General features: G+C 57.6%; 1 protein-coding gene across 1 annotated transcript; it reads right to left on the bottom strand.

The window, feature by feature from the left end:
- Positions 1–739: 739 nt before the first annotated feature.
- FAM166C (family with sequence similarity 166 member C) lies at positions 740–16,279 on the bottom strand. The gene is made up of 4 exons (XM_036028215.1): positions 16,206–16,279; positions 4,735–5,020; positions 3,661–3,773; positions 740–1,664 (listed from the first exon to the last, which is right to left on the bottom strand). The coding sequence occupies exons 1-4, from the start codon at positions 16,277–16,279 to the stop codon at positions 1,520–1,522; spliced, it is 618 nt and encodes a 205-aa protein (XP_035884108.1). The 3' UTR covers positions 740–1,519.
- Positions 16,280–16,644: the final 365 nt, after the last annotated feature.

Genomic DNA, 16,644 nt, shown 5'->3' with positions numbered 1-16,644 from the left:
ATTCACGGGGGAAAGACACGCCCTCCCCTCCCTTCACTGGAGCCCACAGCCCCCACCCCGCACCTTTCCTCGGGTCTCCCCGTGGCACCTGCTCAGAGAGACGCTCAGAGCGGTCATCCCATCTCGGCCCCCCTGGCACCCCAGGCCCTCGGGATGTGACGGTGTGTGGATGGGAGTCAGGGGTTATTCGCTTTGCTATTTGGGGGAGGCCTGGAAGGAATTCGGACCCCACGGGAACTCTTTGGGGTCCAGCCGGCCGGGGACTCCGGGACACAGGAGAGGCCCCTTCTGGGGATGTCTGAGGGCTGTCAGATGCCTCTCTGACGGGAACATGGTTTCGCTCATGCACACTGTCCTGCGGGGAGGGGTCTGAGTGCTGGCCCACAGGCCGGGGCCATCTCCCCCTCTGTGTTGAGCCCGCAGTGGTCCCCTTGCCTGCAGGTCCTGACTCGTCATTCAGGGGTAAGAAGGGCCCTGTTGCTGGATGGAGTCGCTGGATCAAATCCACGAGATGCTGCCATGTTGGGGGGCTCCTGCTGGCCTGTGGTCCCCATCCCAGGTCCTGCCCATCATGGGGCTGTCACCCACACCCTGTCCCCTGTCCCAGGCAGAAGGGCTCCCAGGAGATGGAAGCAGCAGCCTGGGGTGAGAGCAGACACTCCAGACCCTGGTCTCCCAGGCCTCCTCAGGCACGTGACCTCGGAACCCACCCCTAGTGTCCACGTCTGGCCCAGAGCCTCCTGCAACATAGACAGTCCTTGAAGAGTGGCTTAGTCCTGGGTTACTCCCTCCTGTTCCCTTCTAGAAACGGTCCCGGGGTGGATGGCCAGTCAGCGTGTCCATGCCAGTCTGGGCAGGACGCAGGAAGGTGCGCTTCTCCTCGGGGCACCGCAGGGTCCTTTGGGATCCAAAGGGCTGCACCATCCCTGCGCCCAGTCTCCATCTGGACCACAACGAGGGCCTGGCGGTCAGAAAGACCTGGGTTCGAGTCCTGGCTGTGTCATTTCCAGGCTGTGTGAACGTGGGCAACTTCTCTGGGCCTCAGGGTCTACCAGTAGCACCTCCGCTGTTACAGGGCGTTGTGTGGACTAAATAACGCTGAGCCGGGGCTCAAACGGGAATTCCTTTGCATATAACACCCAGGTCAACCATCTGGGATCACTGCACCCTCATTTGCAGACATGGGACAATGGGGCTTCCTCGGTTATGCCAGTGGGAGGTATCTCCGCACCTGCGTGACCTGCCACCAAGACTCAGGGGCCCCACAGTCCTCAGTTCTACCCCCTTCGCGTCAGGGGGAGAGGCCGACGAGCAGGTCCCTGGGCACTACTTTTTCTTGGCTTGAAGCCCTTGGGCTGAGCTTCCTACAGCCCTTCGGACACTGTGCTGTGTGACCCTCCGATGCTGTCCCTGCTGCGGCCAAGAGCTCCTGGAGCTCAGAGGAGAGGAGTGTGGGGGAGTCACGGCTAAATATTTTATTCCAAAGAGCCAACCTGGTTGAGGCCACGGCTCTCAGGCATCATGCTCTGAACTCAAAGTACAAGTCTCTCTTCTGCCGTTCCTGTGAGGAGACCCTCTTCCCGGATGGGAACGTCTGGTAGGTCTTCAGGTTGTCGGGGGACAATCTTAAAAGGTGCCACTTATCCTTCGGGCTCAGCGGAGGCCTGGGGGTGGGGGTGGAGGCAGCGTTAGGCGGTGTGCCAGGGAGGGAGGGTGCGAAGTGACCCCCCACAGCCCCACCTGCCCAGTCCCTAGCCCATGTGGCCCCTCGCCCTGTTGGCCGTGCGTCAGCTCAGCATCTGGTAAGTCACCCTGCCCTTGACACAGGGCACATTCGCACTGGAGTAGAGCATTTAAGAGCGGGGACACGGATGGCAGGCAGACCTGGAAGGGATTCGGGCCCCACTGCTGCTGGAAGTTTGTGCACACCAAGTCAACAGGAGTTGGTGCTTCCCTCCTCGCTCTGTGCTGAGGTGTCAGTGAGGTGATGCATATAGAGCACTCAGCACAGCGCTGCACGGGGAGCAAACACTCAACCAGTGTTATAAGGAATGTGGATGGTGATGGTGGTGATGATGGTGGTAGTGGTGGTGATGATGGGGATGGCAGTGATGATGGTGGTGATAGTGATGATGATGGTGGTGGTGGTGATGATGGGGATGGCGGTGATGATGGGGATGATGGTCATGGTGATGGTAATGGATGGTGATGGTGATGGTAACGGTAATGTTAATGGTGTTGATGGTAATAGATGGTGGTGATGGTAGTGATGATGGTGATGGTAATGGTAATGTTGATGGTATTGATGATGGTAATGGATGGTGGTGGTGGTGGTGGTGATGATGGTGGTGATGGTGGGGATGATGGTGGTGGTAATGTTGATGGTATTGATGGTGGTGGTGGTGATGATGATGGTGGTGATGGTGATGGTGCTGATGATAGTAATGGGTGGTGGTGGTGGTGGTGATGATGATGGTGGTAATGATGGTGATGGTGGTGGTGATGGTGATGATGGTGATGGTATTGATGGCGATGAAACTCAGGGAAGGGCAGAACTTGCCCCAGGCCACAGAGGCAGTCAAGGCAAGGGATGGCTGCAGGTGGTGACCTCTGACTCCCGACCGCCTGGCGGGCCCTCTGTGTTGGACACGGAGCCACCCACACAGCACAGGATGCCCAACAGTTGGGAGAAGAAACAGATGCATCTGCAGCTGTGGGAGATGCAGATCCTGCCCCGAGTGGTTCCAGGAGGAGGTGCAACCCCAGGAGAGGCTCCACACTGTCTCCAGCTTTGGGCTGACTCGGAGCCACCCCAAGCAGGGAGAGGGCTGACCCAGGGTCCTAGAGGTGCGTCAGGAGGCCTGGGTTCCTCCAGGTTCTACCTCCAACCAGACTTGCCACCTGGCACAAATTTCTGAGACTATTGCTAAGCTTCAGTTTTCCTATTTATAAAATGGGCTCATCTATCTTGCAGAGGGGAACCTATAGAGGTGGTTATGTATTTATTTGAAAGAATTATTAAATTCTATAGAAAACGTTGCTGCTTTATCAACAATGATAATGACGAGGCTCGGGCTCTTGGGGCAAGCCAGGGGTCAGCATGGAGTTGGAAACCCAAGACCTGCCCACTGACGTCCTGTTGCCCCCAACCCCCCAGTGCCCCTGACCCCACACGACACTTCATGGCACAGACTTCTGATCTCCCTGCCTGGGACATCTTGCAGGGCCCAGCTGCCCTTCTCTGGGGGAAAGAAAGCCCTCCCGGATAAAAGCAGTCAGGTGCAAGGATGGAGGAACTTTCATATTTCGTCAGATGGACAGTTGGACTTTGAAAGCTATTTTCAAGTCCCTAGGAGAACATTTTCCAAGTCCTGTTGGGGTTGGGGGCAAGGATTCCCTGTTCTATGCAGTGTCCTCCACATCCACCAGAGGGCAGCAGCTCCTCGCCGCTCAGGGCAGCTGCACCAGCGTTTGGGCAAGTGCCACCGCAAGGGAAGAAACCTACAGATGCAGCCTCACAAAAATGATGGGGTTTGCATCTGGCTAGGAAAACGCTCTTCCTGGTTCGGCCCATTCAGGTTCCTGGCATCCTGAAGCTCCCAGAACCCTGACCCCCTTGCTCTGCAACTGTCACCCTTCAGAGCAAAAACAGGCACTCACAGGTCGGTGGGGATGGGGTACCGTTCCTGCTCCTTCATAGGCAGCACGAAGTAGGGGACCCGGGGTACCATGTCTGTCTTGTCTCGATAGTGCTTTCGATGCTCCTGTGCCATCTGCCGTTTCACCCGGGAAGAGACGAGACGGTTCGTTAGTGGGCGGGAGTGGCCTTGGGCACCTGCAGTCCCCGCCTGGCTGCCCCTGAGCAGGAGTGGTGTCTGCCTCCCCTAGTCCCCCTGGAGTGGTCCCTAGCTTGGCGACCTCCTTGAGCCTGGCTTCTCCCACCTGTCCGATGGGGATAAGACCAGGCGCCACACCAGCTTTGCTACGGAGAGCTGTTGTCCAGTGACCAGCAGAGGTGAGGTATGGGAGGCCCAGCTGGCCCCACAGCCCCCCAGATCTGGCAGCGTTGGCCTGGTCTTCTCCCTGAGCGCCCTGGGCACCCGTGACCTTGACCAGCCCAGAGGGAGATTTGCAAGGGAGACGGTGAGGTTGCCAGGAACAGGCGGAGAATGGGCCCAGCCCCCACTAGGGGGGCCCAGCCCCCACTAGGGTAGCCCAGCCCCTGTGGTGGCTGAGGTGCGTCTGCACCAGAGCCAGGGGAGCTGGACAAGAACACCGGGCTGTGGGGGGGTCCCCTCCACTTGCCTCTAGGGCACTTAGGGTAGGCCCCTGGCTCTGGGTGGGCACGTGTGGCCAAGAGCAGACTCGGGCTGGGGCCAGGGGCGGACTTGGTGGGCCCTCTGTGCACCTGGTGTTCATCCGGGGGAGCTTCGGCCTTCACTCAGGCAGGGGGTAAGCAGGGGTCCCCAGGGCCAAGAGGCTACTGGGCAGCAGTGATTGCTGGGCACCCCCAAACACTCCAGCTCCCTGGGCAGTGGGGGAGTTGGGACTGAGCCACCGGAGCCCCTGGGGGAGGCCTCTGGGGGAGGGGAGATCCAAGAAGCAGAGTCCTGAGCCCTCTCCTCAGGGCCCTGCCCCCAGCCTAGCTCTCTGGGTGCCCTGCTGGCTCAGGGGCTCTGTGACAGCAAACAATGGCATTCCGAGGGTAAGAGGCCTCTCCCGGCCTCGGCCCACCTGGTAGAAGCGGTAGAGTTCAGTGGAGCGATCACTGTCCAGGTTGAAGCGGGTGTAGCTGGGCCGGTGCAGCCAGCGGGCCCGGGCCTGCGCGCGGCTACACAGCACGAGGTCGACGTTTGGGGAGCAGAGGGTTGGGAAGTGGCCTCCCTTGCTGAAGGGGGTGCCGCTGTTCTCCAGGGCTGCGTTGCGGTGGTCCTGGAAGTACTTGAGAGTGGCGTTGCCATAGGTGGAGCCGAAGGAGTAGTCCAAGCCGGGAACGTGGCCTTTGTACCTGCGCCGGCAGTGGGAGGTGGGGGGCAGAGGTCAGGGGAGGGCCCCAGGGCCACCTCCACAGGGGGCCCTTAAAACCTGGGGGTGAGGCCACTGGGCCTGTGGGTCACCTCTGAGCCTTAAGCGGCTGCCTAAAGCTCACTGCCCAGCTCGGGTCCCTGGGGGGAGGACAAATGAGAGACTGCCGACCTCTCCCTCCGCTAGACTTCCAGGCTGGTCACATCTCCAGACCAGAGGCTTACACAGGGGCCAGAACTCAGGGGCCCTGTCCCGACCCCCTCAGCAAGGCTGTTAGCAAGTCACTGCTCCCCGACGGGTTGCTCAGGGGCTGGTCTGGAGATGCAGAGGTCTCCTGTAGCATCCCCACAGCGGCCCCGCAGGGGAGGGGAGCTGCCCCACCACCGTGGTGTCCTGCGTCTCTCCATCCCAGGGACTCGTCCTGCACCGGAGGCCACAGGAGACGGTGAGGTCTTCGAAGCCAAGACTGCAGTGTTCCCTCCGAGGGTGGCATCGGGCTCCGGTCTGCTCACCAGGAGAATGGCTGCTGGCTTGCAACTAGGCCGTGACGCACGGCTTCCTTCTCTTCGACTTCGGGTGAAAGGCAAGAAAGCTAAGCCCAGGGACTGGCCTCCCTGGTGCTCTCCACTGCAGGCGGAGTGTGAAGAAGAGCCCTGCCCTGCTGGCTGGTCCTCCCCGCCCTCAGCAGCTGTGCCTCCTAGAATCTTGCAGCGCTCGAGTCTGCCTGGGCCAGAGCAGGGAGAGATGGGTCCACAGGGCAGACAGCAGGGGGAGAGCCTCCCTTCAGCCTCACCCGTCTTGTCCCTGGGCGACTCCTCTCTCAGTGCCCTGACCCGGGTGGTCCTGGCCCTCTCCCACCTGCCTCTGCCCGTGTGCTGGTCTCTCCTGAGTTCCGTGCTGGTGGCCACGTCCCCTGCCCCGGGACAGATGGGGAGCTGCTGAGTGCCTGTGAGCCTGTGGGCTCACCTTGGCCACCACCAGGACAGAGTTCTCCTTGTTGCCAAGGCTCGTCCCTCCTGGGTGGGGGTCCCCTGCTCCTGCCTCCACACCCTGCCCGCATCGGCCCCTCCGTTTCACCCCACCTCTGCCCTTCCTTCTGGCCATCTGCGGTCTCTCCTTCCCTCTTCGCTTCTCCCCTGCCACCTACAAGTGTGCACACTTTTCTGCATTTTTCCCAGACGGCGGAGGGCTGCAGTAAGCTGTGTTGTCTCACGTGCCATCCGTTCTATTCCTTTGTTTTCGAATTTCTCTAAGGAATCCTCTGGAACGTCTTCGTTTCTTCCTCTCCTGCCCTTTCCGTGACCTCACTCGGCCTGACTTCTGACCCACTGCTAAACGTGAACCTGCGCTGTTTCATTAAAGCCACGTGAGGTCCTCCAGTCGCCAAGTCCAAGGTCCTTTGCTCACTGTCACACTGGCACTGGAAGAAACTCACTGGAAGAAACATGACCTGAGAAGCAGAAGCAGGGTTCCTGAGCGTTCTCTGGTTCTCTGCGCTGGCTTCGAGACTTAGTAACAACAGGAGTTCAATAAAGCCAGCGATCAAAGCAAATGGTAGGGAGAAGCCTCTTCCTTCATCTCAGTGAGCCCTTCCATGAAGAGGGAGCCCCCCAGGAGGAGGGAGCCCCCCGAAGAAGTCTCTGTCCCCCACTTGCTCTTCTGTGTAGGAATGGAGGAACACTGGTGAGTGGAAGGGAGAAAATCAGGGCTCGTTGAAGCCCACCCCTCCTTCCCCCTTTCCTTGGGAGCAAGGAAGCCCACACGGCTCCCCCATGCCCTGGTTTAGGTGGACGCGCTCTGCCCTTGGGAGGAAAGCCTGCCCCAGCCCAGCCCTGCTGACCCCGGCTGAGCTCCGCGTCAGCCTTGCCCCACTGTCCACTGTGTCCCTTTCGTCTCATCTCCCAAGGGGCTTGGAACACAGAGAACGAGAGAGGGGCTGGTCACCGGGTCCTGCCGACCCCCAGCAACGCAGTAAGAAAGCGACAGAGGGACTACGAGACCCTAGAATATCAGACTGGCCAAGTGGCCACTCGGGTACAAAGGCAGCTGCCAGTCCGTTCCCGAGGACTGAGGGAACAGAGCCCCCGGGGGTCCAGTGACAAAATCCTGCAAAGTCCTAAGAGACGATGCAAAAGAAGAAACAACGGTAATGCAGGAACGGTTAGAACGGCGGTGGTTAGCTGCACGTCTACCCGAGGACAGCAGTAGGGAGGGCAGCCGGGGGAAGGCCGGTGGCGGGACAGGATGTGAGTGTGATGGACCCGGCAGAGGCAGGCACCGTTTCAACGGCAGCTGGGGGGGCGGGCCAGGAGTGCTGTCACTGCAAATTCCTAAAGCAGAGTCAGTGCGTGGCATCTAAAACGGAACCGTGTCATTAAACATGCATACATGTATGCACACACATGCACACGTATGCACATGTACAACATCATGACTCTAACCCCGCAATGGTTTCTGTTCTCTCTCTCTCTCTCTCTCTCCCTCTCTCAGATGGATCTCTTATGAACTAGTGTCTCCTGCGATGAATTAACATTTGTCTCAAGTCCAGCCCTTTCCCCAGTTCACTTCAGTGTCCTTCGCTTCGGTTACCCCTCGTAAGGTCACGTTTCCTGCTCTTCACACTCACGCAGCAGATACGTACGATCCTCTTTTTGTGAAATGGCTCGGTCTGTCTTTTACCCCCTCCACCCATCCATCTCGTCTTTGATCCGACCATACACGTGAAGAGAAACCTGGACCGACGTTCACCACACGCTGACTCTGGGGAATTCCAGGTGTGTGGGTTAAGGGGTGTGGGGTCGTTGCTTTCTTCTTTGCACACGTACTTTTTAAGAGTCAGGGTGGCATTAAGAGTTACTTTACTGGGAACCTACTGTGTGCAAGCACAGTGCTGGGTGTGCAGGGACTCACAAAGGTCCTCGAGGCCCAGTCCCCCTTCCCCGAGCACCGCCCCCCGCCCCCCAGCCATTCAGTGCTTACTGAGCTCCGGGGCGAGTGTGCAGGGCTGTCCCGATGGTCAAGGCTCTGATGCTGTGAAAGGCTAGGAGACCCATTCCCACGCGGTGGGGGTGGCGGAGCTCCATGAAGGGGGTCCCACTGGGTGAGGCTTTGAGGAGAGCCCCAGTGTGGAGGGGGACAGACGGGGGTCTGGCTCTGTTCCCCCGCTCACCTCCCACATGCTGCTGTTACCCAGAGGTTTTTTCTCCTTCCAGAGCCCCACTGCCTCCGGGGGGCTCGTCTGTGTTAGACTCCCCAGGCCACGGCCGCCCAGACCTGAGTCTCTGGCCCGATCCCTGCTGGCTAAGCGAGATGCACACACCCAGCTGTGCACACAGGGCGCGCCCACAGACTGCACACTCAGAACGACAGAAAGTAGCCCACTCCTCCTTGTGGGTATCCTTGTCCTGGTTAAGGTCACCCCACCCACCAGATCGCACCAGAAAGCACCAGGAGCCACCCTGCTGTCCTCCGCAGCCAGCCCTCCCCGAGTCCTGCTTGTGCTCCCTCGTCAGTGACTCTGCTACGGCCCTCCTCCGGCCCTCGGCCACAAGCCTTCCTCTTCGCTCACCCGGACAGTCTCCAATCTCCTAGCTGGGGTCCTAGAGCCAGTCCCCTCCCTCCCAGCCTGTCGTCCACAGCGGTGCCAGGTCACCGAGGTCGATGACTCTCACCACGTCCCCACAGGCGCCCTAGGCCCAGGACCGTTACCGGCATCTCTGGGGCCCCACATGCTCTCAAAGCCTCCAACCCTTCGCATGAACTTCTCTCTCCCTCCCGGTGCCTCTCCCCTCCCGCCCCTCAGGGCATTGCCCACCCAGTCCCAGAACCAGGGCTCTCTGCCGCCTTCGCGGACCGCACGGCCTCTACCAACATCTCCCCTTCCCGACGGGATCGCCCTTCAACCGCACCCACCCCGTCAGCTCTTTTCCTCTGCTGGTCTGCGTTCTCCTGCATCCCCAGCACCCGCACGGCGCCCGACACGTGACAAGTGCTCACTGCACGTTCCCCGGAGGAGGCAGAAGTCCGGAAGCCCGGGGGCGCCACGTCTTGGAACGCTGTTTCCAAAGGGGCTTGTCTCTGAAACAAAGCGCCCCACCCACGGGGACGTTTGCGCTCCTTCGAAGAAAGCAGCTATAGAAATGTGACGTGTGCTTGCGATTCTTCTCGCCGCCACCCCCAGGCTCTCTGTGTGCTCCTCCTCTGCTCCCCCCCCCCTTCCCCACCTTCTCCCAGCGCCGAGGCATTTGCATTGCAATAGAACAGGAGCCGTCTCCTCCGCACCCTCCCTCCGAAGAAGCCCTGCCTGGATCCCAGACCCCGTGCAGAACCTGCTGCTCGGGGAGGGGCACGTGCATGCACACACGCGTGCAAGTGTCCACACTTATTTAGCACTCCGTAGGCACGCCTTGGCCACCTCGGCTGTGTCCCTCGTGAGCACCTGCGTCTGTGAGCCCGGAGCTCGACCCCATGCGGTGCCATTGGAGAGCCTTCCAAAGGCCTGCTTTAGTGGTCACATGGCAGGGCGAAGTGGAGAGGAACAGAGGGAACAGCAGATCTCCTGGCAGGGCCTCAGTCAGTCCCTGCGGTGCCGCCACCCCTCCTCCTTGACGCCTTCACTGTTTCCATGCCCCTGCCCACCTGCACACCACACGAGCTAGGAGCCCATGCGCAGCCAGCCCCCAGGCAACGATCACACAAGCACCCCGGAGTCCACTGAGGTTGGTGACTGTGCACATGGGGAGCAGCCCCTCCCCGCCACTCAATGGCACTGGGGGGCTCACCTGAAAATTAATTACCAGGAGCCACCGGGGATCCCACGGGCATCCCAACTAACTGATTAACTTGTTACCGTTTAGCGTGCCCTCATTCCACATGCGCCCTCCTCTCCACAACACTGCCTGCTGAGCACAGTTCCGGTCAGATCCTCCCCCGGGCAAAACCCCCCGGGCTCCCCACTGCCTATGAAATGGAGAGTAGACTGAGCCGGGCGCTCCAGGGCCTGCTGGAGTCCGGCTGCTGCGGAAGATCTTCGCCATCTCATCACCCACTTTCAGCCAAATAGCTTTCCCACTCCCGCCCAGCAGGCCACGCGCCCCTGTGGGCATGTGTCCTGCGGGCACCCCCACCCCACGCTTTCCTCCGGCCACCCCTCTGTCCGGGAGATGCTGCTCTCCTCCTCTGCCCACACTGTGATCTCACCCATCCTTCAGGGAGCGTGTCAAGTGCCCCCATTTGCGTGGAGCCCCTTCGGACCCACCCAGGGGCCGTGGCCGCCCCCTCCGCTGAACTGTCTTTGCTCTCTGTGCCTCTGTCACGTCTCAGTCCCCGCTCTGCTGTGCTGTAATCACCTGGGCCCTCGGTCTAGTCTTTCCTCTGGGACTGTAAACTCCGTGGGGAGAGAGGGCTGGCAGCTACTCGCATCTCCATCCTTAGCTTGCCTGGCACTCTGGAAATACCGTTGGTTCCAACTGACAAATGGAGGCACATTTTTAAGGGCTAACGATTCCTCTGGGGAGAAGGGAGGTCCCTGTTCCAAAGCCCAGGTCCCCAGGGCCTGTGACCCCCGCTTTTTAGGAAGGCTCCCCAGTTTTTCAGGGCCAGGTGAGAAGGCCGGTTGCCTATCTGGACACACAGGGTCTCCTACGTCCTCCTGAGCGGAGGGGCTCCGTTTCACAGCCCAGGAGGCACTGGCCTGTCTCTGGGCTGCACCTCCTGAGCCAGGGCCTGGGTGGAACCGGAAGGGACTTTGGAAACACAGCCGCCAAATCCCCTCACCCCCTCCCCCAGCCCGCCCCACTCTCACCCGGGAGTGAGACCTCTGCCTGAGGAAGTTGTCAGGCTCGGGCAGGGGGGTGCTGGGGGTGGCTTGTACCAGCTCATGGGGGCTCAAGGGGGCTGACGGCTACATTTTCAGGGTATTTGCACACCTGTGGTTAAACAAGCTGGCATTCAAAATTAAATTACATAAAGTCACCATTAAGGAAAAGATATGAAAAACAAAGGCAATAAATACTGAAAATGCATCACTTCCTGGGTATTTTATCCATTTCACTAGTGCCTGTGGTCTGGAGGTGGTTTCTGTCAGTCGCATCTGTATGGTGGGGTTTGTGTGACACCCGCCGCTGCGCATCTCTCCCCGGCCCCGTGTGTAGTGCATCCTGTCGACAGCTCGGCTTCGGCTGCGGCAGGAGTATTTATAGCACAGACACGAGTGAGCGCCACAGATCAAAGCTTTTTCTCTCCGGAGATTGGGTTGCTAATCGTTTACCAGCACAGACTGGGTTTGCCCATCTGTGGGGCGGGGATTCTGGGGGAAGGGGCACAGCCACCTTGTGGGGCCACCCTCTTGACAATGGCCAGTTGTCAAGGCCCTGAGGTCCCGGCCCAGCTCAGTGGCAGATAGGAGCAGAGCTGTCCCTCCAGGCAAATGGAGGGAGGGGCTGGGGTGCACGTCCTCCTGCCCTCCCTCCCTCCAGGGCAGGAGCTGTGGGCACGAGGGGGGGCGGGCAGAGGCAGTCTGGGTGTGGATGAATGCACAGTGGCAGGTCACGTGTTTGCACAGAGCTCCTGGTAAGCTGTGATGGGAGACAGAGCAAGGGAAAGGAGGTCATCCAGATGTGACCTGCAAGCAGGAGGCACAGAGTGTCACTAGGCCAGTCTCATCCCGTCATAGGCTTTTACAGTCCCAGGGATGCTGACCCAAGAGTTCCCGCAGGGTCAGGGATGGTGCATGGGCCAGACAGAGGCAAGGTGCTCGAGGACTGTGCCGCCCGGAGCAGCCAGGAGCGCCCTGGCCAGCCCGTCTGAAGACCAGCATCCTGTTTCCCACGGTACCCGCAGTCAGGCCGAGAACACCACGGGGATCTGACTAAGGGTGACGGCTAGCCATGGGAGGGAGCCGGGTGAGGGGGTGTCGAAGTCATGGACACCTGGCTGGGCAGCTTGCTGAATGGCTTGGGGCAAGTTTCTCATTTCTCTTCTAGGTCACTATGAAGGGTTTTTAATAAAAAGTTCATAAAGAGCCCAGCACAGTGCCTGTCACCTAGTAGGTGCTCATAAATGGGGGCTCACGGTGCTGCTCTAGGGCCTCAGTGACCTGGTTCCAGCCCCACTCTTCCAGAGCCAGCCCGGGGCTCAGGCAGGTTGCCCCGGACCTCAGGGACGGCATCGGAAACAGGAGAGGCCGGGTTACCTGATCTCCGAGGCCCTCGCCGCTGGGGCTGTGCTCTGTCTCTCTGAACAAAATGGGCGAGGGGGGCAATTTGAGTGTCAGAAGACTCTGGCTGCCCTGAAAATCCCGTGATTAATTCTTCTTCTCGAGAGAAGACACACAAAAGTAATAATCACCCAAGCGTGGTGGGGACTCTTGGATTCTCTCATTAAGTCAACGAAATTGCCCACGAGGTGACATTTGGGAAGATAAGGCGACTCAATTCATCCCCGCACAGATGGGAATCTCCAGGGAGTGCGTGGCCCTCCTGGGAAGATCCGCTGCGAAAGCAGCAGGACCAGGCTCCGAGGCTCACACGAGCCCAGGCCGGGCTTGGAGCCTTGTTTGCAGCTCACTGGTTATCACCGTTTCCAGACCAGGAACAGGACAGAGTGTCCAAGGGAAATAAACGCAGGCAGTGCTGTAAACAGAACAGCGTCCGGAGGTCGCTTCCAGAACAGTCCCCTCCCCCACCCACCACTCAGACTTAAACAGAGTCGGGGAGCCATGGGGGAGGGTTCAGTTCCAAGTGGAGACTGTGGGGGGCTTAAGGGAAAAACATATCCATGCATCAGATCAAACCTTAAGACAAACACCCACAGTGTGGTATAAACACTGCTCTCCGAGCCTGCAAAGGTGGACCTGAACTAACCTGTTTTCACCCCAGACTGGGAACCCCTCGAGGGCAGCCCCCACCCTGTTTTGGTCTTAATAAAACACCTGGAATGTCCCAAGCATTCAGCGTGTCTTTATCAGACGAACGCCTAAAGGAATGAAAGAATAGGAAAACGGGACCTGGCAAATCAGCTCTGTCCGAAGGGAACCCAAGGAGCTTGTGAGCTCTCCAAGGTCCTGCCCACACGTGGGCTGGTGAAACCTGCAGCACCAGCCCCTGGTTCCCGCACTGCCTCTGTGTGCAGGAATGATGTTAATGCCACGGCCCCTCAAATGCCTTGCCTGTCCTGCTTCCAAACACCCCAAACTTCACACTAAGTATATTATGAAATCTTGTGTTCATTTGTCAATCTGTTCAGTTCGCAAGAGAGAGCATATTTTTTCCCCACCCATATGAAGACCTGCCTGTACAACTCTCAAGGCATTAATTTCATTCATACACTCACTCACTCATTCATTCATTCTGCGCAGATGTGCTGAAACTGTGAAGGTTGCTTCTCAGAATGCAGCTTCTGCCCTCAAGGCCTGTGATAACTGGTCAGGGAGATAAGACGATCTTACATCCTAGAGAGGAGGTTGGGAGTGGAAATCTCAGACACTTTGGGGGAAAGGGCAAGAAGGAAACAATCAGACTTGCATCTTGGATGTTTGGAGTTTGAAAACATCCAGAGAAAGAAAAGGTAAGTTTGACCCTGTGTCGGCAATGCTAAAGGCCAGGCAGCCCTGGGGGCGGGGATGCTTTCGGAGCCAGCACACTGAGAGGATGCAGGGAGGGCGCTGGGAGAGCCGGCCGCACGCCCGGCACAGTGCACATGACCATCCTGCCAAGGGTTCCAAGCCCCACCCCCAGACGCCCATTGGTGTCCTTAACTTCTTCTCTTAAGATATTTTATTGATTATGCTATTACAGTTGCCCCGTTTTTTCTCCTCTATATTCCCCTCCACCTTGTACCACCCCTCCCAGCATCACTCCCCCAGCTTAGTTCATGTCCATGCGTCATACATACAATTCTTCAGCTTCTCCATTTCTTATATTACCCTTAACCTCCCCTTGTCTATTGTGTACCTACTGTTTATGCTTCTTGTTCCGTCCCTTTTTGCCCTTTCTCGCCCCTCCCGCTCCCCTCCGATAACCCTCCATGTGGTCTCTATTTCCATGAATCTGTTCCTGTTCTAGTTGTTTGCTTAGTTCATATTTGTTTTTTGGGGTTTTTTAGGTTTGGTTGTTGATAGTTGTGAGTTTGTTGTCATTTTACTGTTCATATTTTTGATCATCTTCTTTTTCTTAGATAAGTCCCTTTAACATTTCATATAATAATGGTTTGGTGATGATGAACTCCTTTAACTTGACCTTATCTGGGAAGTACTTTATCTGCCCTTCCATTCTAAATAATAGGTTTACTAGATACAGTAATCTTCGATATAGGTCCTTGCCTTTCGTGATTTGGAATACTTCTTTCCAGCCCCTTCTTGTCTGCAAGGTTTCTTTTGAGAAATCAGCTGATAGTCTCATGGGAACTCCTTTGTAGGTAACTCTCTGCTTTTCTCGTGCTGCTTTTAAGATTCTTTCCTTATCTTTCATCTTGGCTAGTGTAATTATGACGTGCCCTGGTGTGTTCCTCCTTGAATCCAACTTCTTTGGGACTCTCTGAGCTTCCTGGACTTCCTGGAAGTCTATTTCCTTTGCCAGATTAGGGGAAGTTCTCCTTCATTGTTTTCAAATAAGTTTTCCACTGGTTGCTCTTCCTCTTCTCCTTCTGGAACCCCTATGATTGGGACGTTGGAATGTTTAAAGTTGTCTTAGAGGTTCCTAAGCCTCTCCTCATTTTTTTGAATTCTTGTTTCTTCATTCTGTTCTGGTTGAATATTTATTTCTTCCTTCTGCTCCAAACCGTTGATTTGAGTCCCGGTTTCCTTCCTCTCACTGTTGGTTCCCTGTACATTTTCCTTTATTTCATGTTTCATAGTCTTCACTTTTCCTATTTTGCAACCACACTCACCTATTTCTGTGAGCATCCTGATTACCAGTGTTTTGAACTGGGCATCTGATCGGTTGGCTATCTCTGTGTCACTTAGTTTATTTTTTCTGAAGCTTTGATTTGTTCTTTCATTTGGGCCATATATTTTCGTCCCTCTGTGCCTGTTACATAGTAAGGGGTGGAGCCTTAGGTGTTTGCCAGGGTGGGACAACCCTGTTGTGTTGTGGTGCTGTATGTGGGGGAGGCAACAGAGAGGGAACAGTGCCACTTGCTCAGCATTCTGTGGGTTTTCAGTCACTTCCTCCTCCACCCACAAGCAAATTGGGCCCTGCTGGTGCTGACTCCTGGATGGTGGGGTTTGTGTACATTCTAGGACCCTGTGGGTCTCTCCAACGAACTCTCTTGTGAGGCTAGGAATTTCTCCCACCACTTCAACCCCCATAAGTTTTTACAGTCAGAAGTTTTGAGGCTTTATTTCTCCACGCTGGAACCCTGGGTTGCACAGTCTGTCTCACCCCCCAGTTGTTCCTCTGGGTTTATCCACACGCATATGTGGGACCACCTGCTCCACCAGCGGCCACCTTGCCCACCCTGGTCCTCCAGCCACTGCCTTGCCCCATGTCCTCTCCACCCGGCTGCCCATCTCCGCCCCTCCTACCAGTCTGGACGAGTGTTTCTTCTTTAACTCCTTGGCTGTCGACTTCCAGTTTGAGAACTGAGATTTTCTAACAGTTCTGGTTATTTTCTGTTTTTAAATTTGTTGTCGTCCTTATTTTGGTTGTGCGAGGAGGCAAAGTGTATCTACCTATGCCTCCATCTTGGCCGGAAGTGTCCTTAGCTTCTTAAAGGACAAATACTAATGTTGCACAAGTCCTGGGAGCCTGAACTGTGCTGGAGGCTGACAAGCCTGCTAACTTTTGGGGCATTTCTCACCTTCTTGCTCCTGCTCGGGGCCTCCAAACTTGAACCCCATAGGATGTCTCCCTCTCCTCCCCCTAACACAGCCCCCACCCACTGGAGATCCCCTTGTCACCGCCTGGGTGCATTCTGTCTCCGCTAGGGACTGACTTCCCACCAAGGGGGATCTGGAGAGCCTCAGCTCTGCGCCCAGCCACCGCCTGCTCTGAGTGCTCATCCCCTGGCAGGGGGTGGGGGGACCCCCAGCTGGGCAGAAAATTGGCACCTTGGGTTCCTTCAAACCCCACAGATGCAGGAGCGGAGTTTGGCCGACAGAGGAGGGTTTCAGGGGCGGGGAAGGGGAAGGTGTCCCGGGGGCTCCAACCTGCAGGTTCAGCCTGGGTGCGTTGTGGCCTTACCCTGGCATGAGGGCAGGGGGCCTGTAGGCGGCACTGAACTCGGTCACTAGGGTGCCCGCGCTGCGGGAGGCCATGGTGGCTGCGGCGGCGAGTGCTCAGCGCGCCCTGCTTCTGGCGTTTTCCGCTGGAGGGTCAACAGCCGGGGTGAACCGGCAACCGCGCGCCCGGCAACGCCAGCGCGGCCCGGAAGCCTCCGTGTCCCTAGGCGCCGCCCACCCCCACTCAAAACCCACTTCCTGGAGCGGACCCTCGTGGCGCGCGCTGAAAATGCTCCATTCTCCCCGTGCGATACTGGTGACCCTGCAAATCACCGATCCCTCCCGAGCTCCGCTCTCACATCCAGAAATGGGCTCATCTCTGGACTTCGCTGCAAGGTGTGGTGACGCTCAGACGCTGGACGGACCTGGAAAGTCGCTGAGGAGGCCCAGCTGGATTCGCC

The sequence above is a fragment of the Phyllostomus discolor genome, chromosome 6 (genome assembly GCF_004126475.2).
Source record: "Phyllostomus discolor isolate MPI-MPIP mPhyDis1 chromosome 6, mPhyDis1.pri.v3, whole genome shotgun sequence".
NCBI classification, from domain to species: domain Eukaryota; kingdom Metazoa; phylum Chordata; class Mammalia; order Chiroptera; family Phyllostomidae; genus Phyllostomus; species Phyllostomus discolor.
The sequence above is the reverse complement of the archived record's forward strand: the minus strand, read 5'-3'. Positions and strand labels throughout refer to the sequence as shown.

Coding starts and splice junctions, on each gene's coding strand:
- FAM166C (XM_036028215.1), bottom strand. CDS start 16,279: ATGGCCTCCCGCAGCGCGGGCACCCTAGTGACCGAGTTCAGTGCCGCC. Junction 5,021..16,205: donor CCCCCTGCCCTCATGCCAGG/GTAAGGCCACAA, acceptor CCCCACCTCCCA/CTGCCGGCGCAGGTACAAAG. Junction 3,774..4,734: donor AACTCTACCGCTTCTACCAG/GTGGGCCGAGGC, acceptor GTGAAACGGCAG/ATGGCACAGGAGCATCGAAA.